Source organism: Amblyomma maculatum, chromosome 4 (genome assembly GCF_055883805.1).
Source record: "Amblyomma maculatum isolate TAMU_Amacu chromosome 4, ASM5588380v1, whole genome shotgun sequence".
Taxonomy (NCBI): Eukaryota; Metazoa; Arthropoda; class Arachnida; order Ixodida; family Ixodidae; genus Amblyomma; species Amblyomma maculatum.
In genome coordinates, this window is record NC_139347.1 from 88,614,027 (window position 1) to 88,642,016 (window position 27,990).

General features: G+C 46.6%; 1 protein-coding gene across 2 annotated transcripts; it reads left to right on the forward strand.

Moving 5' to 3' along the window:
• Positions 1-452: 452 nt before the first annotated feature.
• Positions 453-27,911, forward strand: LOC146191609 (proton channel OtopLc-like). 2 transcript variants are annotated; one of them, XM_084602135.1, is made up of 7 exons: positions 453-833; positions 19,869-20,248; positions 20,977-21,103; positions 22,752-22,944; positions 24,087-24,241; positions 24,841-25,057; positions 26,037-27,911. In XM_084602135.1, exons 2-7 carry the CDS (start codon positions 19,929-19,931, stop codon positions 26,987-26,989), a joined length of 1,965 nt encoding a protein of 654 aa, XP_084458261.1. In that variant the 5' UTR covers positions 453-833; positions 19,869-19,928; the 3' UTR covers positions 26,990-27,911. The 2 variants fall into 2 exon arrangements, with proteins under 2 accessions (XP_084458261.1, XP_084458260.1); XM_084602134.1 differs by having other exon boundaries at positions 454-833; positions 19,866-20,248.
• Positions 27,912-27,990: the final 79 nt, after the last annotated feature.

The window sequence follows — 27,990 nt, forward strand, 5'->3', positions numbered from 1 at the left end:
CAGCCTTTCTTTAATAGCTTGATTGTCTTTAGATTTGGTAAAAGGTATATATCAACTGACCAATGAAACCACCAGTAAACGCACGCGACGAGGGCTATGCTGCGAGTAGTTCAACCAGTAAAGAACACGCGAGCGCAGATACGCTATGGCACAGATCTGGCTGAAGAGACAAAAACGTCTAGGCCCACGAAGGCGCGGTTCCCGGACCAAAGGCCACACAAGGCGACAGAGCATCGGTGACAGAAGCAGCTCCCATTAGACAGACGCGGCTGTCGACGTCAGTGCGTAGTGGGAAAGAACTTGACGTGAGCAAAATGCAACAGGGAGGCTGTTTCTGGCTCCAAGATACGGGAAGCATCAAGTAGAAGGCGTCGTCACAATGTACCCCCTCCCATCACCCTCCTCGCTTGCAAAATCAGTCGCGCCCTGAGCGCCTCTCGGCGGGCTACACGCGGACATCGGGCGGGCCCCGCGTACCCTCGCCGCCTGCGGGCCTCGTTCGCTGGGTCCAGAGGCGCGGCGCGAAGGCCCGCGCATCCCGACGCCGCCGGATGCTGCGGTTTACGCCGTCACTCTCTCCGCCGCTCGCGCGCGAGGTTGCTCTGGCGTTGCTGATCGCCTGCAGAGTGGTCCTCCGCCGCCGCTGGTGAAACGCTGCCTCTTCCCGACGCTGTGTTTGTTCGCACTGTTGTGTCGGGACCCGGTGATGAGTTGTGCGCGGTTGACGCCTCGCCGCCGGCACCGACGACGAAAGCCGACTGGTCGTCTCCTCTGAGGATTGACTGTGTGCCTGCCCCTTCCGAAGGAGGACCAGTGCGCTGTATATAACGGAGGTGAGGATGGTCGTCCCATGATACGGACGTGCACTGCGGCTGGTGGGGTACCTTGTATAGCAGTGACTTGGCTGAAGGCAAGGATACATCAGCCACCAGGAAGACCTGTCGTTATCTCCTCGTTATCTCTCTTTCCTTTTTCTTGCCCACAATAATTTACATATGATTGTGTGCTTGTCACGCTGTTATGCGTTTGCGTCTTCCATGATGTGCGAAGCAGGAACCATGCAAGCAATCTCCTTTTAAAAGTCTTTTTAGGATTATAAATCAGCACACGATGGTTTCGTCGTTATCTTTCGGCACTCTCGCGTACCTTTCAAATAAGCCGTCCGCCAGCAGGCAATATCGTCAGCGTTTCAACGTGTGCATACGAGTGCCGGTGTTTTGGAAGTCCGACTCATTGCTTAACGATATTTTCGCTATATGTCCCGTTTGCGTGCTTGGTGGCATACGATGCTTCGTCGCATCACTACTGAAGAAGAGGCGCGCCCGGTACCAATCCCTGGGCAGGTTCTTGTAAATCAAATTAACCATCATGCAGTTAGCGACGCTTTATTACGCGGTTGTCCCGTGTACCGTAAAATGTGTGAACGCGTTACATCGCGCAGCCCTACGAGGCAGTCCTCCTTAGTCCGCGTCTAGTATATTTTCAAAGGAAGGAGAAAAAGCGCACAGTTAAGATACTAGGCCGCACTCTTCTTGTCAATGAGAAAACAATACAAACCCCATCCGAGTAATCACCTTGACTCTGAGCCTCTACTGTAAGTGTTCCTTTTCTTAATGCGCATCCCTATATTACATAGGCCGAGCAGTAAGTATGAACGTATGAACTCAGTCATTAGAGAGGTCGTCTTAACCATTGACGGCGCAAACGTTGCAAATTGTATCTCTCTCTAGTGGTATCCTCCGCTGAATTAAGTTGTCCACCAAACTCAGTGTACTACAGGTGGAAGCGACAGCTTCTCACGAGCTTCGTTACTTCTTCATTTCTTGTTTCACTAACACGAGCTAATGCACGTAACAGCTCTTACTGAAATCAAATCTGTTCTGCATTCTACTACACGAAAACGCGCTCCTTTTTACCTCTTAACCAGCGTTGAGAGAATTGCAAGGCAACCAGTGAACGTAGCGGCCAGCAGCGGACGGTAGAGTGACTTAACTGTACATGAAATCTCCACAACAACTTAAGAAACTCCACAGTCTGCTATATTCAACTCTTTCGTCGCGTGCGCTACCTTTCAGTTCGTGCTTAAAGAACGTTGGCTTATTAATAACCTTGTTGGTAAAATAAAAACAGTAACAACAACGTCCACCAATCACAAAATGCTTTTGGCATGAAAAAAGTCGATTGCAACCTATCAGTCATATCAATGCGTGCAGTCTTCACCAACTGGCAACCGCCTTCGACAAACATAACCCAGTCACACGACCGAGTCTTGTGCAACCGTCGCACCGAGACGAGAACTCTCGCCGCCGCCGCCCCGTTGTCGGAAGTTTGCTCGGTCGTGAATCCTAGTCGCCGGGTGGGGACGATGCTTGTGCAATCGCTGGCAAGGAGAAACCGCCAGCCACGCTGCTTACACGGCTGAAGAGAAGCGAATCGCTCCGGGAAATCATGACTGTCTCCGTCCCTCGCAGAGGAGCTTCTCCAGTGACACGGCTCGGGCCGCCTCGTTCGCATCCGCGGGCGGTCTGCCGCAAAAACGTAACCCAAAACGTCCTCTTGCCCCCAGCAACGTAAATCTGCCACGCCGTTTCTAGCCGTCAATGAGCGCTCAAGCGCGTCCCCCTTGGGATCGTCTCGTCGTCACTATCGTATGTGTGGGTCGGTTGTGTGCTTGGTCCGTGTCGCTATATGCATAACCAAAGGGTGTCAATTTACAATTTCAAGGCAATGCAAATGCGTTCCACACGAATGGGAACTGTGCGACAAGAGATATCCTACAACACGCCGCCCTCCATCACCATTGTTCAGCAACGTCTGTCTGAATGCGAACGCCTACGTATGACGACGTCCATTAATTCCCGTCAGGGCGAGTATGAATGAAGCAACACTCGGTATGCGACGACATGCAACATAAGCAATCGAATAAACAGTAGATACTAATATCAGATCAAAGCAGCCTGGTAGGCTTCCGAAAGGGTAAGCATTGTGTCCCAATCTATCCTGAGAGAGCGAAGGAAAAACGCTGACGAGTCGTCGTTGGCAGTTTGGTTGTCAGGCTATGTTGTACACATCTTGTATGCGAGTGCTGAAGCTATCGAGAAACTGTTTTACCTGTATTGCGTGGATGACACTCACTTAAGCAGGCATTTATATTGTATCTTATTCTTCATCTGCGCATTTTATAAGGCTAAGGAAAGAAATCGTCCGCTCTAGTAATTAAATCGTCTACAGCATAACTTTCACAAGTTCAAGCATAGACTGCTTTAAATACGAGGCATTTAAAGAGTGTGAAATTCAATTTTCATTCAAATCAAATCAAATCGAAATTTATTCAACGTCACTGGTGCCTGGAATTCGAGTTTGTACTCTGACGTGTATTAATCGCATTTTGTTGCCTGCGGTCTATGTGAAAGCTATGCGGGACATGCTATTCATCACTTTGGTGCTGAAACAAGCAACGACGATGTGTGCTTTACAGATCAAAAGTCTGCATTCAGTTGTCTACTTTGCTAGCAGCATGGCGCTTGCGTTCTGGAAAGGCACAACCATTTTCGGCTTCCCCAAACGCCCCAAACTCAGGCTATGAGAGACGCCGTAGGGAAGCGCTCGACGTTAATTTTGATCGGCAGGTGCTCATTAATTTTTGCTCACATTGCATAGTTCACGAGTGGCCGGTACAGAAGCCGCTTCCTTGGGATCAGCAGTAAAGCGCCCTAACTATTCTTATTCTTATTCTACGTCACCGGCGGGCTGCCGTTTACGTGGTCTGAAACGCACTGCAAACACAGCAGCAAAGTAAGAAGACGATTTGATAGAGACTTATCAATAAAAACTTAAGTGCGTTAGTTTGTGATGAAGTAGTCAACCAATGCGGGTGCAGAAAGGTTTAAAGTGAGAGGCAGCATGGCGTTTTATGGCAAAATAAAAAAAAAAAAAATGTGACAAGGGAAACACAATCAGATTACATTAAGAAAGCAGCATAATTTTTATACTGCTTGCAGCTAATGGTGTCAGAAAAAGGTTCACTAATCCAGTTCTTACAGAGCAAATACAGAGGGCATTCGGCCTCTTGCATGTCTGGAAAGCAAGAGGCAGGCTATTTCTTTACACAACGCACTTCGCCATAACAGGAACAGCAAAAAGGGATGTGAGCGAGGAAGTCAATTATTTATTGAAAATATCTGCAGCGCCCGCAGGATTTGTAGCAAAAAAAGGGAGGGGGGGGGGGGGATACATTGTAAACAATCAGTGTGCCAGAAAAAAAAAAAGAATATAAAATAACAACACAAAAAGCTAGAGGTCATGACATGCCAGAACTGAATGAGGACCACTTGCTACATATCTGATAACAAGGTAACACATCTGATAACATCTGACAAGACATTTTCACGACCCTGGGACAAACCGGGTGGCTGGACTGTTAAGATGGGCAGTCGTCAATTCTTTTCTGTGCTAAGAGAGCAGCACACCGCCCACTATGGCAAGCGCCATTCACATCTTTGCGAAATTTGTTTACACTGTGAAATTAAAAACAAAATTCTTCAGTTAGCTTAATTCAGGCATATGTGTCGCTATTTCTTTTTATCCATTTGTTTTCTTCTCCGATCATTTATATTCCCAGTGCTCAATAACGAACAAAGTTTACGTCATTCATTTATTGCTGGGCCGCAACCAAAGAGGGAATATGCTTTGCCTCACATCAGTGACATCTCGATCTCATACTCAATACGCCTATTACTATGCGAAGAGAATTAGATTCTGTTAGCAACAGAAAACACCTTTGCCACGTTAGAATGCCTAGTTGACGGCCATATGAACGCTAACAGACGTCATCATTGAATGGAAAGATAATTGAATGGAAAGAGAACTCATGGGCGATTTTGTGGCACAAGATACACCGCCAAAATTTGAAGTGCATCCGCTTTAAATTTATTCGTTCATCTTTATTGGAAGTGCTGTTTTTTTTTTAATTCTTACTTTGTCTGAAGTGGATTGGAATGTGAAAACATGCTATTGTATCAAAAATTAGACAGCAACCTTGAAAAAAATATATTGAAGCCCGGTGCAATGGCAATGGAGTAGAAAAAGAAGAAAAAAAAAACAGGATTTGCAGAAAAGATAGAAAAGTTGCTTACACTAAAGCTATGCTGCTTCACATCGTCCAACTCGCCGGGTGCAAAAATTAATGTGGTCAATTCTTAATGCAGAAATGCATTCCCAGCCTCCTCATCGCACTTTTCGTGCTCCCGTTCAGAACGTCGCACCACGATTTCATCGGTTATAGAGAGAGCCTTTATGCGTACATCGATCACTTTACAAGTTTATTCTGAAAAGCTTAGCTGTCACTGCAGAAGTGCATTGGGAGAATGCGAATAGCACTGCCGTGACATTTTTACTATCACTAATTATCTTATAGTGATTACGTTATAACTAAGCATGTTATCACTAGCACTAATTATCTTTATCATTAATTGTTATCACTAGTGATCATCATTTTTATTATTTTCATCATGTTTTATTATTATTAACCGCTACTATTGATGACCAGCGACTCGATATGACATCACCAGGTGATGACATCGCATCCGTCGACTCATTTTCATGACAGATTTTGCAGACAACATAGTAAAGCTTTGGCCTTAATAAGACTTGCATGCATGACAGGAGTGTTGGATGCCTCCGTCCCTGCAGTATGCGAAAAAAAGTTGGGGGCCATTTTAACCCCGCCTATAACTGATGCGCGACAACAATATTGGCGGCCGTCCGCGGTTTCCCTTGTGGATCCTGGTACGCGTATAGGTGGCAAGTGCATCTGCATGTAGTGCATGTAGCGTGCTTTCTTCTCTACATGTAGTGTGCTTACTTCTCGCTTAATCCCTAATCCCTTAATCTGCGTCTCTATTATCTCGTACATACTCATTAGCATATAGCAATAACTCACCACGTAATCTGAAACACCACCCGACATAGATATAAAGCCTCGCTGCTGGCGGTAGGGACGTGCCGGCCCAGGCGTAGCGTGTCTCGCACGGGGTCCCAGGGTTCCGGAGAGTTCGATTTCTGTCTCAACCTTCCATTTCAAATGACGTACCCGAGTTGGAAGTTGCTGTTAACTCAACCGTGTGATGTGGTCTATAGATACGCCAGACATCCCACCGACCAGTCTGTGCCCGGCCACATAAGGCCGAGGCCTAGAATGCACTTCAACATCGGCAGTATTGTAACACTGCTTCGGAGGATGAGACTACTGACATATATTTGTCGTTAAAAATAGGCCGGTCACCTGTCGAAACGCGATCGTTCAAGCAACTTGGTTGCAATCCAAGGCCAGTAAACTCAACATTAAACATGTTGGTGACTTTAACAGTTTGACACTGTTAGTAACACGGAACCACGGCAGCGTGTACTTACTTTCTGGGCTTGCAAAAACCAGCCGACTTTGTGTGTGTGTGTGTGTGTGTGTGTGTGTGTGTGTGTGTGTGTGTGTGTGTGTGTGTGTGTGTGTGTGTGTGTGTGTGTGTGTGTGTGTGTGTGTGTGTGTGTGTGTGTGTGTGTGTGTGTGTGTGTGTGTGTGTGTGTGTGTGTGTGTGTGTGTGTGTGTGTGTGTGTGTGTGTGTGTGTGTGTGTGTGTGTGTGTGTGTGTGTGTGTGTGTGTGTGTGTGTGTGTGTGTGTGTGTGTGTGTGTGTGTGTGTGTGTGTGTGTGTGTGTGTGTGTGTGTGTGTGTGTGTGTGTGTGTGTGTGTGTGTGTGTGTGTGTGTGTGTGTGTGTGTGTGTGTGTGTGTGTGTGTGTGTGTGTGTGTGTGTGTGTGTGTGTGTGTGTGTGTGTGTGTGTGTGTGTGTGTGTGTGTGTGTGTGTGTGTGTGTGTGTGTGTTTGCGTGCGTGCGTGCGTGCGTGCGTGCGTGTGTTTGCGTGCGTGCGTGCGTGCGTGCGTGCGTGCGTGCGTGCGTGCGTGCGATCACTCTCATCGGGGGTAGGACGCCGTCGCAAGGCTCAGTCAATCTCTTCAAAACGCCTCTCAGGCACCAGCGAGCGTCTGTGATGGGTATAGTTAGCAATAGCGCGATAGCAATACATTGTGACTCGGTGGTAACCAGGACCACATTTGTGAAGGAAACTGTGGAGGTCAAGTAGCCGACCACGATAATATATATTGAAGCCACTGTCGACGCGGCGGCAGCATCATCTGGCCGAGGCTAAAGTCCCAAGTATTCTGGAGAATAAAACTAAACGAGGGAGCTTCATTCCCCTGGTGAGTTGCAGGAGAATGTTGCCCGAAATGACGAACCCAAAAGCGGGCATGTTGCGCGCCGGAGCTATATAGAGTATCTCGATGCGCTCGTCTGGCTGGGGCTCGATCATGATGAGTTTGTCAGACACGTCTTTAAGGAAGAATCGGTGGTAGTGACATGGGAGAACAGAGTTAGGCAGAGATTCTACGAGCAGATGCAGATGGTGCCACCAGAGAAGATGAAGGGTGTCAAGAAACCCACCGCAGTGAGTAAGCCGGGCGCCCCGATGAGCAAGCCAGCGTAGCGGGTTAGATGGGATGTGGAGAAAGTACTTAGATGGGATGTAAGGAGAAAGTCGCCATTTCACCGAGCCAGCGACGTCAGTTCAGACCCGCAATATTGAGGTTATCACTCTGGGAATGGGATTTGCATACCATTCTGCATGTGGTAAAGCCCGGAAGACTGAGCGCGTGGGAGCCGGTATATGAGTATAGTGATTCTTTACAATGCTGTGTGGGAAGGAATCCATACCAGGTAAATACGCTTATTTAGGTGGGGATGTTCTGCATGATGTGATAGATATATAGTGTGAGGGAGGGTAATGCGAAAGAAAGCGCAGCAGCCCGCTTGACCATTCGTGCGGATGAAGAGGCCACTCGCGGAGAGCAGAGAAAGGCTCGACGCTAATGGCAAGAAGATCGGCGTCGTCTTGGCCAGTGGCCCCTGCCTAAAAGCAATGGGAAGATATGGCCTCTTGGCAGAAGCGTCCACTTAAGGAAGTGTGCGTCCGTTCAGTGTTTGAAACATATTTGGGGGGATGCAATGGATCATGGAAAGGTCAAACGTTGTTCAGGAGGGCCGAAGGAGGTAAAGAGGGCAAATATTATTGACTGCACTCTAAACAAAATCGCGCCCTTTCTTGTCTTGTCTCCAATTCGACCCCCCCCCCTCCCCCGAAAGAGTGCATTAAGTTAATGGTGCGCCCTTTTAATGTGTGCAGCAAGCACCACTGCATCATTAACTTAATGCACTCTACCTGGAGGGTATGAGTTATAGACACGGAAATGCACCTTTAAGGGTGCCATTTTGTTTACAGTGCGATAACTCTAATACAAATAAGAGTGCGCAGCCCAGTAAAGACATAAAAAATCGGGGGACAGTTAAGCTTGATATTGTTAATGGCTCCCATCTGAGGGTCATGTTGCCTACCTTCGTTCCCGTAGATAGACTTTGCTAATGGCACAGTCTCTAATCCCCTAATTTGAGCTTCATCAGTATGCAGTCATAGGATATCCAGTTCTGTGAAAAACCACCGGTAGATATCCATATAGCCCTGCTTTAAGGAAGCCGTGAGGACTCGCCTGCGTGGCCTACGCGTTGCGTGTCTTATCGTCCAAGAGTTCGATTTGTATAGACCTATCTTATCGAGATGGGAATCCCGAGGTCTGAGGACCAGGCCGGGGGAAATCTTAATGGAACACCAGCGGGTCCCCGGGAGCACTGGAGAGTGGACCCAGAACTCCCCGATTTCTAAGCAGATGCTCTGCCGTCAGGATAAAGTCGAGGATTGGTCAGGACTGAAACCGGGTCATCCGGCTTAACAGAAAGGAAAGAAAGCGAATCTCACAAGCGTTAAAGGGACATGGTAAAACGAAAAAGGTGTCTGCAGACTTCATGAAACGAAGCAGTGCCAGCATTACCTTCTACCAACCAAGAACAAGGTCAATTTTACAGTTCACTTGCGTTCCCACAGCAGTAGGTCGCCCAAACGATCCAGCACGATACAGGCAGCGAGAGGTGTGTAAAATGTTTAGATACAGATGCGACTGGAGGGAAGTGGGCACAGAATACGTTTAGGCACGTCCTTCGTACCCCTACTGCGTGCAAGCCGCCTCCATTGTGCATCCTTTGTAAACGCATCCAGCGTTCGTTCACCACTGTCACGTACATTCATCACCCTTTCTCTGCTTGTGCATGTAAAGCGCGTGGCGCTCTGATCGCACCGACAACGGCCGCGACGGTCCGAGTGGAGTGGAGCAAACGGTCCACTCGTGTTGTGTACACTACGTCCGGTCATGACTACGCATACTATTGACGCAACTGGGGCCAACTGGCAAGCGGACATCAGGCCTCTCCATTCTCTTGCACGAGCTGACCCCTCCGCCGTTTGGTGTCCTTGGTGTCGTGGTCCCTTAGCCACGGGTCCTTGCGCCTTGCTTTTGTGGCGACCGCTGTTCATTGGACAGACCTTGCCGCGGAGTTCCGCGGCCTGTTTGCTACTTCCTCGAGTACGGGATGTCAGGGAGGGATCGACGGGCGTCGTCATATAGGACGAGCTCTTCTTCTGCATGGGATGACTAGGCGCATGATTTAGGCTTCAGTTTCAGCTCAGCATTCACTGAAAACAAAATAGAGGTGGAATGATAACAGAAGCATAGCAGGAACAGAGGGTCGTTGTGAAACGGCATCAGGTACTGTTAAACAAACAAACAAAAACAACGTGTTGTGCATTTAACACGGCATTTGAAATGTGTGATTAGGCAGTGGTGGACCGGCACCGTTAGCATGGACCTTGGAAATAAACCTGGCAATGAACTTGGTTCGCACTTAGCATTTCGCGCTTACTTTGGCAGTACATTTGCACTTGGTAACCATATTGACCACAATGCCCTTGGTACTGCACTCGCTCCCTTAGCAACGGTTCCTATACCAGAAGCGGTAGCGCCGATCAATGATTTTACGTACATACTTGCACGGATAATACGCTACTGAAGCAATAACGACACATGCATACCAACTCATATGCAATACAATACAATGCAATAGCACTTTATGTACATCACTTTATATATGATACAGGAAGCCTGCAGAAAAAGCTGCCAAAAGCCAGCTTGACAGGTCCGCAGGCCCCCTTCGTTGGCAGAAGTCAGTGAACAATAACAAACAGCGTCTCAGTCATATCGAGAGAAAATAAGGGCAGTGTGCATGGAATAATATGAGGAAGCGTATATGACAAAAACGACATTATACATACAACTTAATTTCACCTGCAATTCCGAACAAAGGCAGAAATTGCAACTTAATGCACACAATAAAATGTAAAAAAAAAAAGAATGATGTGTACTACATTTTGAAAAGATCATGCGGTGTCTTGAAACTAATGTTTTGAACCTGTACATTTCGAGCATCTAAAATGTCCAGTATAATGGGCAATTTGTTCTGTATACCATTTGTAGAGCGCACGTTGTTCAGAGTGTTTTAACCTCCCGTGGCTCGAAATGAAGCGTATTGCAAGACTCTACATTTCTTTTTAGTTTAGCTATTTTGCGAATAAATCTGTTGTTATATTTAATGTCTTGTTTAAAATGTTCGCAAAGCAGGTATTCACAATATTTTGTGGATGCAACAACGTTCTACTTGGCAAATAATTCACGCGTATGAGAGTGCTCTCATAAACTTCTTTTTGCAGAATGAAACGTTTTTCAATGTTGGATTTAGTAGTTGATGTCCATACCAGATGACAATAGTTAAGTCTGGAAGAGAAAAGGTTATTGTAAATTAACATCAAAATGTGACAAGGGAGCACGCGGCGATTCCGAGAAACTATGCCGACTATTTGTGACAACTTTTTGCAATAAAATCGATGTGGGCATCCCACGACCTTGTGTCTTGTAAAATGACGCCCAGTGTCTTAAAGCTAGGCACAATTTCTGTTATATTTGACTGTAGTATAACTTCATTTTGAACATCGGTATTCTTGTTTCTAGGACGGCATAGAACCGCGTTTGCTTCAACGTTTATCCAGAGGCAATTTTATTTATTTCCGTTCACCAAGCTTCATTAGTGATGTGTTAGCTGCATCTATTACCTGATCGTTTGACTTTCCTGTAAAAAAAAAATAGTCTTGTGTCACCTGCACAATTTATGAATGTAGCGGATTAAGCTATGCTGTAAACATCGTTCAGGTATAAATTAAAAAGGAAGGGATGGGATCCATGATGCTACCTTGTGGTGCGCCATGGAAACATGAAGTGTGTCGGACAGGGAATCACCTATAGCTACAATTTCATTGCAATATTAGTAGTAATTCATAAGGGCACCGGTTTTTCCGCGGAAGCCATAATGTTCCAGCTTTCTTATCAGTACTGCATGGTTAATAGTGTCTAACGCTTTCGAGAAGTCCACATATGCACCGAAGACCAGCATTCCCTCTTCCAGCCTGCTTAAAATGTATTCCTTTTGTGTCAGAAGTGCAAGGTCTGTACTAAATCTTTTCCGAAAGCCGAACTGGGATTAAGCTAGCAGCTTAATTTTTTCTCCAAAAGTTGCCATTCTTACAAAACATAAAACTGAGCAGGGGGCAAGACACAGGAGAGAAGCAAACAGGACGAGCTCAAACTAACAACTGATTTATTGGAACAAACTCCTTTCCTTGAAAAGCAACATGCATGCGCCACAAACACTTAAAGCACCACACCCAACGATATCATCTAATCAAACCAAGAAATTGAAGCTCTTCCTTGTACATGGTGTTAGTCTGAGCTCGTCCTGTTTGCTTCTCTCCTCTGTCTTTCCCCTTCTCAGTTTTGTGTTTTATAATCATGTTATATCAACTAGCCCCTCTTCGCTCACTCTTGGAGTTCTCATTCGTTTTAAAATGGTTCCTTTGATATCTTTGGAAAAAGTAGGAAATACTGATATGGGGCGAGAATTCTCCACATCAATTTTATCACAGTTTTTGTGGAGTACACTTACTCGAGAAACCTGCATTCTAAAAGAAAATATAGCCTGTTCAAAACATAGATTTATATATGTGCTAGACATGGAGCAAAAAGGTGGGAAACGTGATTGATTGGTTTTATCTGAATACCTTGAACGTCTTTGGCATCACCATTTTTTAAGTTCAAAATTATATCTCCGTTTTATTGACTGGAGTCAGGAACAGTCGAACATGAATCGCGTGGGGAATTCGTCAGCTCATTAAAAGCCGCGGTGCTTTTAACGTTTATGAAATATTCTTTGAAATCGTCCGCAAGATGTTTTCCGGTTAGTTCAATTCATTTACATTTATTTTACATACCTTTTCAGGAGCTACGTTGTCGTTTAGCATCGAGTTGAGCCTACGTCAAACTGCGGCCATCCGCTCTGCTGCAGTGCAAAATATACTGTCTAAATATTCACGTCTCGCTTTCTTTATAGTTTTATCTTTGCGATTACGGTATGCTTTAAAATCAAGCAGCAATTTCTTTATCTTTACTCTTGATAAAATGGCGGTATAAGTGATTTTTTTCTCGAATTCTAGCGGAAAGCTCTGCACTATAATCCAATGTTTTCGGACCTTTCTACTCTTTTCAGCTGCAACAAGAGGAAAACTTTGCTCGTAAATTGGCTTTAATATCTTGAAAAACATATGATATGCGGTGTACACTTTGGTTAGAAATATTTCATCCCGCGAAGTGCGTGAAATTTTACCATAGAACTATAGGTTAGTTTTCGCGGTGTATCTTCTGAACAAAATAAGTATGGGGTACTTTCCTGTTGATTAACCGACCTTTGGCACATAAGAATATAGGTAAATGATCGCTGAGATCTCATGGTATTGAATACATCAATCAAGGAGGGTGAACTTGTTGTCACCCTCGTTGGAATATCAATTGTATTCCAACACCATGAGTATTTAACAAGCCAGCAAATATAGCTTGTAAAGAAAGTTCATTATATTGGTATAATGAACGTTTATATTGTTACCAGAATTGTATTAATAGTTGAAGTCGCAGTCACGAAATGAACAACATGCTTATGACACTGCAATAATCATCAAGAACACTTAGCGAAACACTTAGAGGCGCTGTCGCAGAGGGCTCTGGATAATATTCACCATCCAGCGTTCCTTAACGTTCACAGTACACAGGCGCCTGAAACACCTTCATCTAACGCAGCCGCCGCTACCGAGTTTGAACGGGGGGGGGGGGGGGGGGGGGGCTTTCCCAGGGTAAGCAATTTCGTCGGGCTGCATCCGCTGAGAATGTAAAAACACGCCTAAAATATTGTCTACGTATTAGTCTCGGAACTTTGCTTGTATACTGCAGATGGAACTCGCACCAATCCCGAGACGGAAAGCCAAATACAGGCGAAAGGGCTCCTACCATTTCAAATATCCCCTCCCATTTCTTGACACTGCGAAGAGCCTCGCATTCTACTCCTCTACGATGCCCCGGGAGATATTTCTACGCTACAGGAACCTAGTACATGAATTTGCTTTCGAAGGCTGGGCTAAAGCTCGTTCTCTCCGTGATGCTCACGCGAGACGGATTCATTTATTATCGTCCTCTCACTGTACGGCAAAACGTCCGACAAGCCTCATTTCCAGAAACGAATTGCCCTTCGCACGCAAGGGCGGTAATTTTTTGTTGTTTGTTTCTTCCCTTTTCCTTCGCGCTTCCTCTTCGCTCATGCGAGACGTCTGAAAAGCGAAGCAAACGTAAACTTGTGCCATCTGCAATGTAGCTGCATGGGTGAGTTTGCAGATCCTACATTTTACCGTTCTAGATCCCTCTCTCGTCAGGACAGAAGAAATAAGTAGTAGCAGAAGCTCGCTTTTTGTAATGTGGATGCCCGGGAATGACCCTCGGGACATGCGAAGCTCCGCGCGGAGCAAACGGAAAGATAGACGTTGGCAGAGCATGCACGTATCCTGTTAACGTCATTTGTTTTTTATCTCGTTCTCCGTTGCTATACAAGTGATACCATAAAATGTAAACACAAATTAAGTCAACAATAAGCTCTGTTATATTCCCTTGTACCTGAAGTGCGCTGTACGAGCAGCATATTTCAGGGGTCGCATTAGGCATACGCTTATAGCACTAAAGCCTCGTCGACAAAAAGAAAGAGAGAAGCGTGGCAGCCTTTTTATAACACTATGATTTAGAACACGGTGGAAGAATCATCTAGAATCAGAAATTTAATGAGTGTGCAAAATGCTTAGATGGTAGCATTGGACGCTGCTTAGGTTACCCGTAAAAGTAGAATGTGATTCAAATTATTTTCAGAGAAAGGGAGTAATTGGTAACGATAATTAAGTGCTGCTGAAATGTACTACTACCTACTCCGCGGTAGAAGATCGTCGCACATGGCCTCTATAAGGTAGCGCTCGCAATGAAGGTTCTTCAGTGGTTTCTGCCTTCCACATTCTATTCTGGACATACTATATTAATTCCAAAAACCACAGATGCAAATCGATGATAAAATAAATTCTTGCTACTCGCATACAATAAAAGCTGCCAGTTTTGTATTTTAAAAATTATGTCAGTGTACCTCGAAAAGCAAACCCTCTTTCTGGTTATCAAACCACTCCTCTGTGACAGCTTGAGGTCAGTTCATGTCGTCGAACCTTCTTTTGATTTGTTTCCTACTATGGTTTCGAAACTTAAAAAGTCACTGGGATCTGGAACGGCGATGAAGGGTGTGTGGTTCAGCTTTTTGAAACCGCACTCTCAAATGGTGGCCGCGGCAGCACGAAATTTGAGAACCGGGGCCATTGTCGTTCACGATGAGGGCGCGTCTTGTCACTAATTTTCGAAATCTCTCAGTGATGGCGTAAAGGAGTTTTAGGAGAACTTTGGCATAATGTTGCCCATTTACTGCCTTCATTTCTTTTTTCTGATAATAAATAAACAAGATCTTGGTGCGCATCCCCCCCCCCCCCCCCCCAAAAAAAAAAAGAACAAAAAAGGCTGTCGCCATTACCTCCCTGAGCGTTGGGGTTCGAATCTTTCCTGAGATGTGAACACCTAATGCCTCCGTCGCATAGGCTGCTGCTTTAAAGCGAAAGCATTTCTTGGCTCACGAGTGACGTGGACAGAGCCTGCCACCAGGGCGTGTCCGCACGAACTGGCACTCAAGAAAAAAAACATCGTGCCACCTCCAGGAGGCGCACCACCATCCAAACAGATCAGCTTCCTTGGCCCAGACACGAGAGCGCTATAATTGTCGCATCTTTCTTTTTTTAAACATGGCATTCATTACACAGAAAATGTGCTTTAGTGATAGTGCAGATGACTGTGGCTATGACCATATAGTCCGTGATAGTGATGATTGATAGTTGGTGATAGTAGTGATAGCGATAATGATGACAGCACAACGTCATGGGTTTGAGAGGAAAGAGAAAGACTCCGCATTTCCGCTGTTAAGCCTACTTAAGTTCAATCCTTTAACTTTGAAAAATACTTCTAATGCACGTGTCATGCTTCCTTTTTACTGTACTCCTGTGGGTCGTCCTCTGATTGGCCCTACGTGGTCACGTGACCTTTATGAAGTCATTGCTGTCTCAACCAATCAGAACAAAATTAGGGAACACAAACTTCGCCTTAAGAGTAGACGCGATAGCACCTTTAACAGCGCCTTTTCATTCCGGGAATTTTTGTTTTGGTTATGCTTGTATTTGAAGAAAGGGAGACGCGCTATCTGTCTCACTTTTCGGTGGACAACTACACTCACATTGAATGGTATGCATTTGAAGATGCATATGTCGTCGGTTCGGATCCCTATCACAAACTAGCCTCCATCTTTACCAGCAGCATGCATGATGCTGAATAGAAAACGAAATGGTCTGACACCACTCTGAATGCATGCGCAAAGAATGATTGCGTCATGTTCTGACCTGAAATTACATGCGTAGGTTTTTTCGGTGTGTTTCTTGCGCGATATGATAATTACGTGGTACGGCGACAGCTTTTCGGCTGAACGAGCCCAACTGGCTATCGCATAAAATTGAAGCTATTTTCGTGGTCATGAGGCCTCGGTGACGTCTTCACTGCCTTGATCAGTGAGGAAAATTTGTCTCTGAAGCCGGAGGTGTTTCTTTGTGGCGGGTACTGTAATGCTGTCGCCTTTAAAGGGACTATCGAAAATGATGGCTTTGATCGAAAGGTATCACTATATCTGGCTGTCCAACACATGAGATCGGGCCTGCTAGCGGCGCCTGTTTTACATCGGACCTTCCTGTCGGCGACGTCATTCCCGTTGATTCTCTACCCGAACGAGACGCCCTCAAGAAGGCGGCTCACGGTATACGTTGTTTTTTATTGGATAGGATAGGATAGGATAGGATAGGATAGGATAGGATAGGATAGGATAGGATAGGATAGGATAGGATAGGATAGGATAGGATAGGATAGGATAGGAAATACGTTAATTTCTCTGGAAAGGTCTTGTGCTAGTAGCAGAAGAGGTCCATCTTCCTTCTTCTCACAGGGTCGGTGCCCCTTTTCCAGGGTTCCGCTGAGCTTCAGGCCTCGGTGACGTCTTCACTGCCTTGATCAGTGAGGAAAATTTGTTTCTGAAGCCGGAGGTGTTTCTTTGTGGCGGGTACTGTAATGCTGTCGCCTTTAAAGGGACTATCGAAAATGATGGCTTTGATCGAAAGGTATCACTATATCTGGCTGTCCAACACATGAGATCGGGCCTGCTAGCGGCGCCTGTTTTACATCGGACCTTCCTGTCGGCGACGTCATTCCCGTTGATTCTCTACCCGAACGAGACGCCCTCAAGAAGGCGGCTCACGGTATACGTTGTTTAACCTAGTTGGTAACCCAGATGGCCGCTGGAGAGCCGGCTCTCCCACTGTTCCGCACTCGGGTCTTTACAAAAGCTATCGTTATTTCTACATTCCCACGTGATGCGGTATAACGAAGGTTTGCTACCTCATCACGGGCAGGTGTCCCGATATTGCAACGGATAAATCTTGCTAAGGATATGCAGATTTGGAAATGTTCCTGTCTGCATGTCTTCGCCAGTACTCTGCCTCTTGTTGATTTAAATAACGTTGAGGCGGCGGATAACGGCGAGCCTGGTCACAGGTCGCGACTTTCAGCCGCTCGCAAGATGTCCGCGACTCTTCAGTGTGAACGGGGGAAAACGATGTAAATGAGCGTGAAAAGCTGCCAGACCTTTGTTTAACGCAACTGAGCTCTAATTATTTCCAAGCCTGCCGCTGAGTGGCGCGGTCTTCGGTATAGCGGAAACCCTGATTTCAGAAATGGGAACGCGGCACAGCTACAAAATACGGCGCAGATAAGCGGGGATTTGGTTAAATTCTAACGTTAGAACAACCGCCGTACAGGGCCGTTTCCCGTTAAACTCGTCGCTGTATACGGTGACTGCAAGGCGATCTGAGGTCACCAGTGCACGTATTTCTCCACACGATTCACTCCAGATAATCTCAAAACTTTTACCGCAAATAACCGCGTTGTAATTTTATTATTTATTTCTTAATTTTTATTTACAATGCATATACAAACCAAGGATTAAAACTATTGAAATCGCAGAGCAGGCCTTATGCGGCACCAAATACATACTTTCTAGTACACGTGCTTTGCATAGCTGGCGGAAAATACGGAATGCGCTTAAAGGGCAGCTCCGGTGGTTTTTTCACCATTTTGTGTTTTTAATTGAATTACATTCCTCGGCACGTCCTGACTCCAACAAAAAAAAACCGTTTTTCAAAATTCATATTGGAAGTATTTTTAAAAAAGAAAAACAGCAAATTGAAACCGAAACTGCTTTCACGGCCAGAAACGACGTCCCATTTGACGAAATGGTGACGTCACACTCAGTATTAGAAAAACACTCGTACGTGCATTGGATGGTGAAAATAAAGTATGGAAATCATGACGCACTGCATAAAATGTCTGAGGTAGTTCAATATAAGCCTCACAATTTCATAATCACGCGGGAAGTGGACATACTGTTTGTGACGTCAGAAACTCAGTGTTGCCGGCAGAAATACTCTCAACTTAAGCCATGAAAACGGCATATTTTAAAGCCGTGTGAACGGATTTATTGCGTGTGAACGGATTATCGTACGGCGCCCAAATTTTGTAGAATGCGTCAGGATGGAGAGGAGAACCTGTGGTAAAAGTTTCACTACAATATTCGAATGTCAAAAAACCCCCGGAGTTGCCCTTTAACAGATCCGTTCAGGCGGGCTGCGCGTGTCGTAGGACGGCAATTTGACACCGGGCGCGTGGACGAGGAGGCGTCTGGCTGGCGCGACAACAGGCCACGATGATAAGTGGTCCGCCTCCGTATCGTCTCCCCTTTGTCCGACAATTTCTCAAGCTCACACCCTCACATGTCGCCCTAAAGGCAGAATGTATGTTTTTCCTTACTGTGTAAGCGGGTGATGTTTTCGGAGATACGTTCCGTGGTGCGACATCAACGCTACGCAACAGCGGGTGCAGATGCATGACAGACATCTTCCTTCTATAGGGAGTGAGGTTCATGGTAACGCGTGTGAACGGCGAGAGATAATTCAAGAGCGGCACACCGAAATCGACGCTGATCATTTAGCACTAACTTATGGCACATATGTCTGATACGTTTTTCAGATCTAGGGGCAAGGCATTGTGCGTTTTCAGGAGGTAGAAGAGTGTTTGGTTTGGTTTGGTTTGTGGGGTTTAACGTCCCAAAGCAACTCAGGCTATGAGAGACGCCGTAGTGAAGGACTCCGGAAATTTCGACCACCTGGGGTTCTTTAACGTGCATTGACATGGCGAATTCAACGTGCGGATGGACGGAATGGTCACAGCTGCGTTCCGTCCTTCTCCCGTATCCTATCCCGCTTGCCGTTGCGGTAGTATTTAAAAATGTTTGATAAATAACGTCATCGCCACTTTAATGACATGGGATCACGTTCTGACCAATGCGAATGAAGCCCATTTATAAGAACCAATATAAACCTACAGGTGCCCAAGAAAGTTTCTGAGACACGGAATCAAGGAAAATATTTGCGGGACACTTACGCTCCGCCACCGCATAACGCGACATTAATGGCTTCCCGTCTGTGACTCCCCTCTTTGAGAATCCTTTGCTACACGCTTAATCAGTTATCCCTCAATTTTGCTTCTATTTATTATCTCACACGTACTAGTTAGCATATAGTCGTAGGCTACCACATTATGCGAATGACCAACCGGCATAAACATAAGGTCCCGCTCTAACCAAGCCGTACATAAAAACGTCCCCATGCAACCTAATAGGGGTATATAGCGGATCAAACTCGGGACCCAAAGGGTCCGGATTCGATATCCGCTGCGCGCACAGCTCGACGCACGTTGCCACTGTAATTACCCTTTAGGATGCAATTCAGCAGATCTATCACAGTTATTACCGAAAAGAAGAATATCGTAAAGGCTCAGGTATAAGGCGAGTTGCAGTACGAGGAAGAATTTCTGCACGTGTTTGCAATAGTCCAATGCGGACATATTTGGCTTCCCGTAAAAAAAAAAGCAATGCAAATCAGCTATTGAAGTACATGCTGAAAAACAAAAACCACAAAGACACGCCAACAAGGGAGCCAGAATGCACAGGAAGCTAGTACAACGTGTGTAGAAGTCTCTAATCACAGCCATTGAGCTGTATCCAGCCTTTGTGTGACCGCTGCCCAGGACAGGTGGTTGTCTCGGCTTCGAGCACCGAACCAGCACACTACTTTCCTATTGCGCTGACTCTGAGAAAGCCGCGTAGCTTTCCATCGAAGACGTATGATTTTATTAGGCGAACTGTAATATAATCATTACTCTCTGATATGTGTAATAGGCGTCTGAGTGTGCATTCCGGTGTGCCCGCTTCGCAGCAGCAGCAGCACCAGGAGCAGCCGCAGCGGGAGGGGCCGAGGCCCCCGTAGCTCGCGGTCGCCATGCTTCGGAACGGGGTGGCGGACGACGGGTCCGCTGAGCCCCTGCAGCCGGCGCGAAACGGGGATCTGCTCAGGGCGTACCAGGAGGACACGTACCAGGAGGACACGGGCTTCGAGATGCCGTCTGCACCGCTGCCCCCGCCGCCGCCGCTGCCGCTACCGCCGCCCGTGCACGAGGCCGAGCCGGACTCGAGCCTGCTGCAGCACGGCAACGGCAGCCTGCCCGAGATACGGGCGCCCTTCGCCGTCCCCGACGACGACTCACTCGGCCAGCCACGCAAGGGCTCAGCAGACTCCTCGCAAAGCTCCACCAAATGCAGGTACGCGTGCCACGCTAGTCGCGCTTGGAAGACGTTGAGCAGCAACGCAAATGTATTGCATCTGACGTCTTCGGCTTGGCTAATTTGACACACTGCAGCCGATTAAATACGTGCTGTCTGTAGACTGACCGTAACACTGCGTTCGCTTCGCTGTACAGGTTGTAGGCACAGAAGCTTCTTTGCGAACCCGACCTCGTCATAACCCTAAATGATATTGTGCATATGCACCCTTCTGACGAGAAGCTTAGTGTAAGCATAAAATCAACGCAAAATGTTCGACTCTGTGCGGATTGCAAGTTCGGCTAACGGAATGACGTGTTTATTTAGGTGGTGTGTACAAAAGTATGTTCAAAAGCCATGAAGGTTCTGCATAGAATAGTGGGTAGGAGTCGCAAGTCCACATATTATGAGCTAAAATGCTACATCCTTTGCCCGAGAACGTGAACTTAAAATCTTTGCAGTAATTCCCCGCACAATGTGTGACACTGATGACACGCATGCGGGGTCTCTGGGTATATTCAAGGATTCAAAACTATCTATCACAACTACACCAAACCTCTTCCCGAGCTGGTTCGACGTTTGAGTTGTGTTATCTCGACTCTGCCAGTGCACATGGCATCTCATGCGTCGTATCTCAAGGTGAAAAACGGCTGGTACCATATCATTCATCGGGTAGACCGCAGACGTCAGTGGTCATGTTCAATGCTTTCCTTGTCGATTGCACGCAGGAGGCGCACCAAGTCCATGACGTGCAACATGGTCAGCGCACTGTATGGCAAAATAGCTGTTGTTGTCACGACTGTCCTGGTGCTGACGGAAGTCATGGACAACTCCGTGCCCCTTCTACGCTTCCACGTAAGTCCCGTCGTCGGTCCGAGCTCCCGAGGTCGCATCAAATTGTCTGCGGCAATTTACCGCCGGCAAATTCCGAAAGACCGAATTCCTACAATAAATAAATTTCGCGACCTATTGCATCGATCATGATATGTGAAGCTGCGTCACACACTACACCATAAAGACTGGGTGGCCAGAGAAGAACCCAGTATGGCTTCTATATCAAGGTACAGAGTATATAAGGTGAAATGACGACGAAAAGCTGTTCCTGCTTCTATTGTAATCGATACCAACAAAGCTTTGTTGTCCCTACGGACTGTGTAAGTTGGCAATATAAGCAATGTCGATGACAAAAAAAAAAAAGTTGAAGACGTGCTTACTTTTAGTAAGGCCATAAAAATACGAGCGCGTGGAAGAACAAAAGCGATGTCTGCCTCCACGCCTATTTTGGAAACTTCAGATTGCACCGGCAGAAAACGGCAATCAGCTAGGAGTCGATCTCAAAATTCGAACAGTACTACATCAGATTCTGGCATAACTTCGCCGCGCCCTTCAGTAATAAATTTGGTCCAGTTAAGCATATTTCTGCGAGTGCTGTAAAGCTAAGACATAGGCTGCGCGATGATATTCAGCATTAAACTTCGATATTTTATGGCAATATTGAGCGAATATTTTTTTTCTCTCTCTCTCTTCTGGAAAAAAAAAAAGAGAAATGACACTTTTTTTTTTTTTTTTTCAAACCAAACCTGAGTTTCACACCACAAGGAGACAGCTAGGCAGAGCTGCTTGCTCGAGGATCGCATTGAGCCGTGAGGGATATACGAGGATCGCAGTGTCAAAATGGGGTAAAAAGGCAGGGGACGTGAAAGAAAGACAGAAGGAGGGAGGCACAGACATTCTCTAATCCACCTTGCCCCGATGAAAAACCTAATGAAGATTAATATCTCTGCCCTGACTTCTGACCTTATTTTTCTTCTTGTTCTCCAGAGAATGCAGCGAAAATTTCGTAAGCGTTGAGAACCAGCTTAATGAGCGAAAAGTGACAGCCCTATATCAGCAGAAAAACGACGTCAGAAGTCGGGGCAGAGATATTCGGCTTCATTCATAACCCCCGACTCACATCTTCAAGAATACGACCTGCTCCTCCGCGTCATGGGAGGCATGCTGACGAGCAAATTGTACTCCCGCCTTTGTCTTGCGCTGTTATCTTTTTATGACGGTTTCAGTACGCCTACAAACGCCCAATAACACTTGCTTCATAATGGGGCTCAACGATATATTTATTAGCCCACGGAGGTAATGGTTTCAAAAGGGCAAAAACATTAACCGCGCAGCGTGCGTGGTCTATAGATAGTTATTGATAGCAGTCTGCCAAAATCCTGCACCTCATTCATATGGTCCTTTCACTATCGTATGAGATGTCCCAACATCGAGTGTCAGTAAGAGCTTGGATTTGCGTCCGAAGACAGAATGATTTTCATTTTGACACTTCTCGTATTTTGGGGGCGAATATCCTTTATCAATATATATATTCAATATTCAGCACGGGTAAAATTTTTAGTGAAGCCTAGATCACGATACCATACCACAGCTGGTGCCACGGTGGTCCCGGCATAGCATGTGTGAGTGAATAGCGAACCGAATCCGAGCGACGTCTGTGCCGCCGCAGGGCTACCTGTACGCGTACCTGCTGGGTGGGTCGGTGGTCTGCCTGCTGGGAGTCTACGTGAGCACCATGGTGGACCGGTGCCCGGCGCTGACCGGACAGCCCCGCTCCGGCGACCCGGAGATGGCGCTGCGTCGCGGTCGCGTCATGACATCCTGCTCGGACGTCAGCATCTACTTGCGCATAGGGGTCATCGGTGAGAGAGACACTCCTTTGAAACGCGTGAAAATTTCGCTAAAAATAGAGGACAGATAGCCGAAACCCGATGTCAGGGGCTCAATCGCATTTTTGGAGCTCATCTGGACAAAGTTGTCATTGGCAGCAGATTCAGTTACCACGCAACGCACCATAAAGGGGACGCCTAAAAATGTCTCTTATGAAAAAAAAAAAATCGTCATCTCCCTGTACACGCTCATATGCACTGCAGGACCAAGCCCTTGCCGCTGATTTTCAATTATCCCTGTCCCGTGCCAGCTAAAACAAATAAAACAACACCAATAAAACAAATAAAAATAAAACAAAGTAAAGTCATTCTAATAGATCAGGTGCTGTTCATAAATTAATGCAAAACTTCGAGGTGAGACTAGAGTAAGCGCGGATCCAGTGCTTTCCAGTGGATGACCGCTTTCTCACAGCAACCAGGGATGCAACAGTCTTTATTTGTCATTCGTTCAAAACGTCCTAAGGTAACCACGCAACTCTTTCTCAGCATTCCGAGTCGTCATTTTGTGCAGGCACATTATTTACTTCGCAATGTTCGTGTAAAATGCGTCTTGCGGAGTTACAGTCCAGTGGCATGAGTGAGGAGGATGGAAGGTGCGTCGTGATAAGCAGTCACAGTCATGCGGGCTGCGTAAATCGCTGCCTCTGTGCAGACTATCGCATTATGCACTGTTGCGCACAAATCAGTATATGACAGCAATAAAGAGTTTGTGCCGACTCTGGTGGACAACAGTTATACCACTAGACATGTGATTATTGGCTCCTGACCAATGGCTTGAATTTGCATGTACTATGCAGAAGTTTACTGCATGCGTGTACTTAGCAAACATATTGTCACGCTACTGACAAATTGACAATGGCTCATGTCGCATAAACTTTTGCTACAGGAAGTGCTATACAATGCGGTTTTTATGTTTCGAAAAATTTAGCCGGCTTCCGAACATCGATTCCTCGAATGCATATAATAAATGGTGCCGTCCAAACAAAGCTTACTTAATGCCTTATTCCATACTGACTGCGCATTACATCCAGGACGGCCTGGTTAATAAGCGCGTCTTCAAACAAGATATTTTGTTTTTGTCTCAGCGTCTCCTCTTTTTGCGTCATTCCGTACAGTGTTTGGCCTGGGGACCCTGCTGTCGAGCGGCCTCGAGATCGCCACCATATTCACCCTGACGAAGCCGTGCACCGATCCAGTGAACTTGGGCATGCCCGTGCTTCACGCGCTTTTCACATTTCTTCAGATGCACTTCGTCTTCATGAATGCACAGGTCCGTAGCAATGCAGTAAGGTTCGTGCTGGCCGCAGGCGTTAGCGCGATACAAAAGGGAGCACAGACTTTTTTTCGCAATAAGGCAGTTATCCTGGATATCTTCGCTACTAAAATGTGAGATGTTTTCACTATCGATCGTATAGAAGAAAAAAAAAGCGAATGTAATGTCAGCACCCAGATATCATCCGCTAGTGATGACCATCTCAATGAGCATTCGTTGGAGCAGCTGGCTTTCTCCAGGTCAGACAGCTGCTTCGATAGGAAATGTATAATTTCACATCTATATACTATTTAAATATTATTTGAGCCACAGACGTTAAAGACGCGCAGGCTTTGCCAGGCCATAGGACCGTAAGCGTTTTTTGGTAAAGACCAAAAGACAGCGGGAACGCTCACAGAACGGGTTGTTCAACGAACTTAACTTTCCTTGTCTCGCTCCTTTCGCTGCATTTATTCCCCTTCTCACATATAGTGTAGGCAACAGGGCATTGCTTGCTTCGCTGACCTGCCTGCTTGCCTTTACTTTATTCTGTCTCGTTCGCACTCTTATGGCGACACCTAAGGAAGACCGACGCTCTGTCATTTTTATGTGCACAGAGCGTGGCTCGGTCGTTGGGCTGCTTGCGCCACCTGGTGCTGGTCCACCTGGTGATCACCAACATAGCGGTTTGGCTCAAGCTACTGCTCTGGGAGACCGCAAGCGAATGGCTGCGGCAGAGCCACGTTGTCCAAGGAGGGGAGAACATCTGGCCACCCAAGGGATTCAACTTCACCACTCACGTTATCGACGACCAGGGGGAACACAAGGCATTCTGTACGTACGATGCTGACCGACTACATACACATATGCGTCGGATGCTCTCACAAGGCCACGGGAGTAGCTTTCACTGAATGCGACCGTCGGCCAGGGCTACATGCAGTGCGCTGAACATATATAGTCATTGAAGTTACTATGCCCCAAAACGAAAGAAGAGCAAAAAAAAAAAAAAAACAATATTTATCGAGTCTGCATTTTGCAGCGCCGCACTCTAGGTGCCACAAACGAGCTTATTCTTATTCCTCTTTTGCATTGTACAGGCGTAAATCCGAAAGAGTGAATAACGCCTGCTAGCAGAGTTATTCTCTTCTCCCACTCCCACTAAATTAAGGTTCCCTTCCTCTTTGTCTCCAAACCATGTGGCGCAGTGGGGTTGCCGTAGGTGCTTTGGGGACTTTGCCCAAGAAATCGCCAAAGCACCAGCCATAAGGAAGATTTTTTCTTTCCCATTTAAGTACTCCCTAAGGCCCGAGTCCTAAAAGCGCTACATCACTTTGCAGCACGGCCCACTGCCTGATCCCGTACGGCTTCAATGGTCCAGTAACTTTTTGAAAAAGCTGTTGGCTATAACAAGCACAAGTGATCATTGCCATACTTAAGTATTGAGGTCAGCCACGAAATTTACAAACTGACCGGGACATGACCAAAGAACTTGTTTCATTAATTAAACTTCTTTTTGCTAAGGTCGTTACTATCACAAGCCACCACCAACAATACCATCTTCCGGCTAAAGAAATGAGTGCCATCGTGGATTTTGCATCCTTTAAGGTGGCAAGGACCACCCTAAAGAAAACAAATATTTCTCATCTTTAGTAAGTGAGCATGATGGCTGCTATGATTTCGAAGCGTATCCAGAGCTTATAACTGCTGCTGTTCTCTTTGAATAGACGGCCACAAGGAAAAATAGCAGCCATATATGACTCTGATGCAGTGATACTTTCGGCGCCGGTACTGACGTTCGTTATTTACCGTGCAGTCACGTCGGACTGCTTGTGGCGGCCTATCGAGAACCTGCCCATGGAGCGTATGCTGACTCTGCAGCGCTGTTTGCACAACACGACCGTTGGCGCCATCTGGCAGAAGGCTTCGCCTTTCCTGACACCCTTCATTGTGCAGTACAGCGTTGTGGCTGCTGTGGTCGTCTACACTATCTGGGACAACTATTCGTATTGCACCCGGGGCAAGATTCATTGCGGCCGCCGGTCTTCTCCCACCGCCGACCGCATCGAGGCCGCCACCTCTTCTTCTGGCCGCATCGTGGACTGCCAGGGCTCCAGCAAGGGCCTCTTCCTTGGTCTTCTCGTGCTCGTGGCCGGCATCATTGTTCTCATCCTCTTCTTCGTGCTGAGCAATGAGAACATGGAAATCGAAACCCTGTCTGCAGTCACAACACTGCACTGTGCCGTCCAGGGTCTGTCGGCGTTTGCCACAGTCATTGGCCTCTGCAGAGTCGGAGGCGCGTACCACAAACGTGGCAGAACGACTCAACTCAACTCTATCCTACAAGGCATTGGCCTTCTCGCCGTCTATACGTACGGCATTTTCGGCGTGGTTGCCGGCGCCTCGAAGGTCCTCCAGGGCTCGGAGCACCTGCTGCTCCTCCTAGATGGAGGGTTCATGGTCATCTTCGCAAGCCTGCAGTCGCTGTTTGTCCAGAGGCTCGCCATGCGCTGCCTGCCCAAGAAGGACGGCAAATGTGGCCTGCAAGTGGTCACATTTCTCATGTTCAGCAACCTGGTGCTCTGGCTCCTGGAGACCTTCACAAGCCAGAATCACATATCCAGCCAGCAACAGTTGGCCATGTACGGAGCCGTGTCATGGGGCATCATTTCGAGAGTGGCCCTGCCGTTGGTCATATTCTACAGGTTTCACTCGTGTGTCTTTCTTCTGGAGGCATGGCAGTTGCCCATCAACCTGAGCAGAGAGTGAGCGTCTCCAGGGCTGTGACGTCGGCGGACGATTGCTCGTGAAATGATCGCCAAGTGCCTGTGAAAAAGGCCGCGATTTGACAATGCGTGACGTTCTCGGGACAATCTGCGGATTGAAAAAGTGTGGCTGCCGCAACTACGCGTTAAATGCGAGCTATATCAGTGGCTGTTACGAGGTAGAATCTTCTATTTCCCTCTCTCCTTTGATATACCGTACAGTAAAACTCGAGTCGTGTTTCTGAGCCGGCGCAGCTATAGCGGCAGCTCTCCCAGATCTGCATACGAAGATACTCATGATCATAGTCACAGCTAACATCGATAAGTGACGTGAAATTATGGACCTGTTGTGACGATCATCTTCTCTGTTGCAATTTACTTTTGTTAAACAAAGCCTGCGTAAATATGGACTAATGTCAAAAGTTGTTCGCTGTGTCAGTGAAGCGCAAGTAACGTTTAATGTGCATGAACAGCTGTGTTAATTCAAAGAAATTGAAACAGGCCTGCTCCAACGTGCTGAAAAACGTGCACGCGGAATTGTGGTCGTGTGGTGCTGGTGCCTTTCAGCGGCGTATTGAGTTTAACACATAACGCGTGCATCTGTTGCTAACGGGCTTTCACTGCGTGCCTTGCAAGCTTTGTTGTCAACGCTTCGTCGTAAAAAGTACTCATGTTTCTAGTTTCTCAGCTAAAATATTACCAAGTTGTATCATCTTCCTCTCTAGCACTGCCAACACTTCATTGTTAAACATGTTATCGAACCTACAATCGCGTCAGGCCCATACACACGCGAATTTTACTAACACATACTGTGTCGCAGGTAACTTCAAACGTTATTTTTAAACTTCATTGTTTTCATTCATCACTTCTCGTGCTGTTTTTAGAGCTTAATAAACCTACCGAGATAACGGCACACTCTTCCACAATCTCTTCTCGCTGTGCGCTTATTTTATGCCCGCTGAACCCCTCTCCCCATAAAACTTTTTAATGAGATGATGTGATACC

What these genes read in the sequence shown, in the direction of transcription:
- LOC146191609 (XM_084602135.1), top strand. Translation starts at nt 19,929, where the DNA reads ATGCTTCGGAACGGGGTGGCGGACGACGGGTCCGCTGAGCCCCTGCAG. An exon ending in CTTGCGCATAGGGGTCATCG is followed by an intron (nt 22,945 to 24,086) that starts GTGAGAGAGACA and finishes CATTCCGTACAG; the next exon opens with TGTTTGGCCTGGGGACCCTG. An exon ending in GGGGGAACACAAGGCATTCT is followed by an intron (nt 25,058 to 26,036) that starts GTACGTACGATG and finishes TTTACCGTGCAG; the next exon opens with TCACGTCGGACTGCTTGTGG.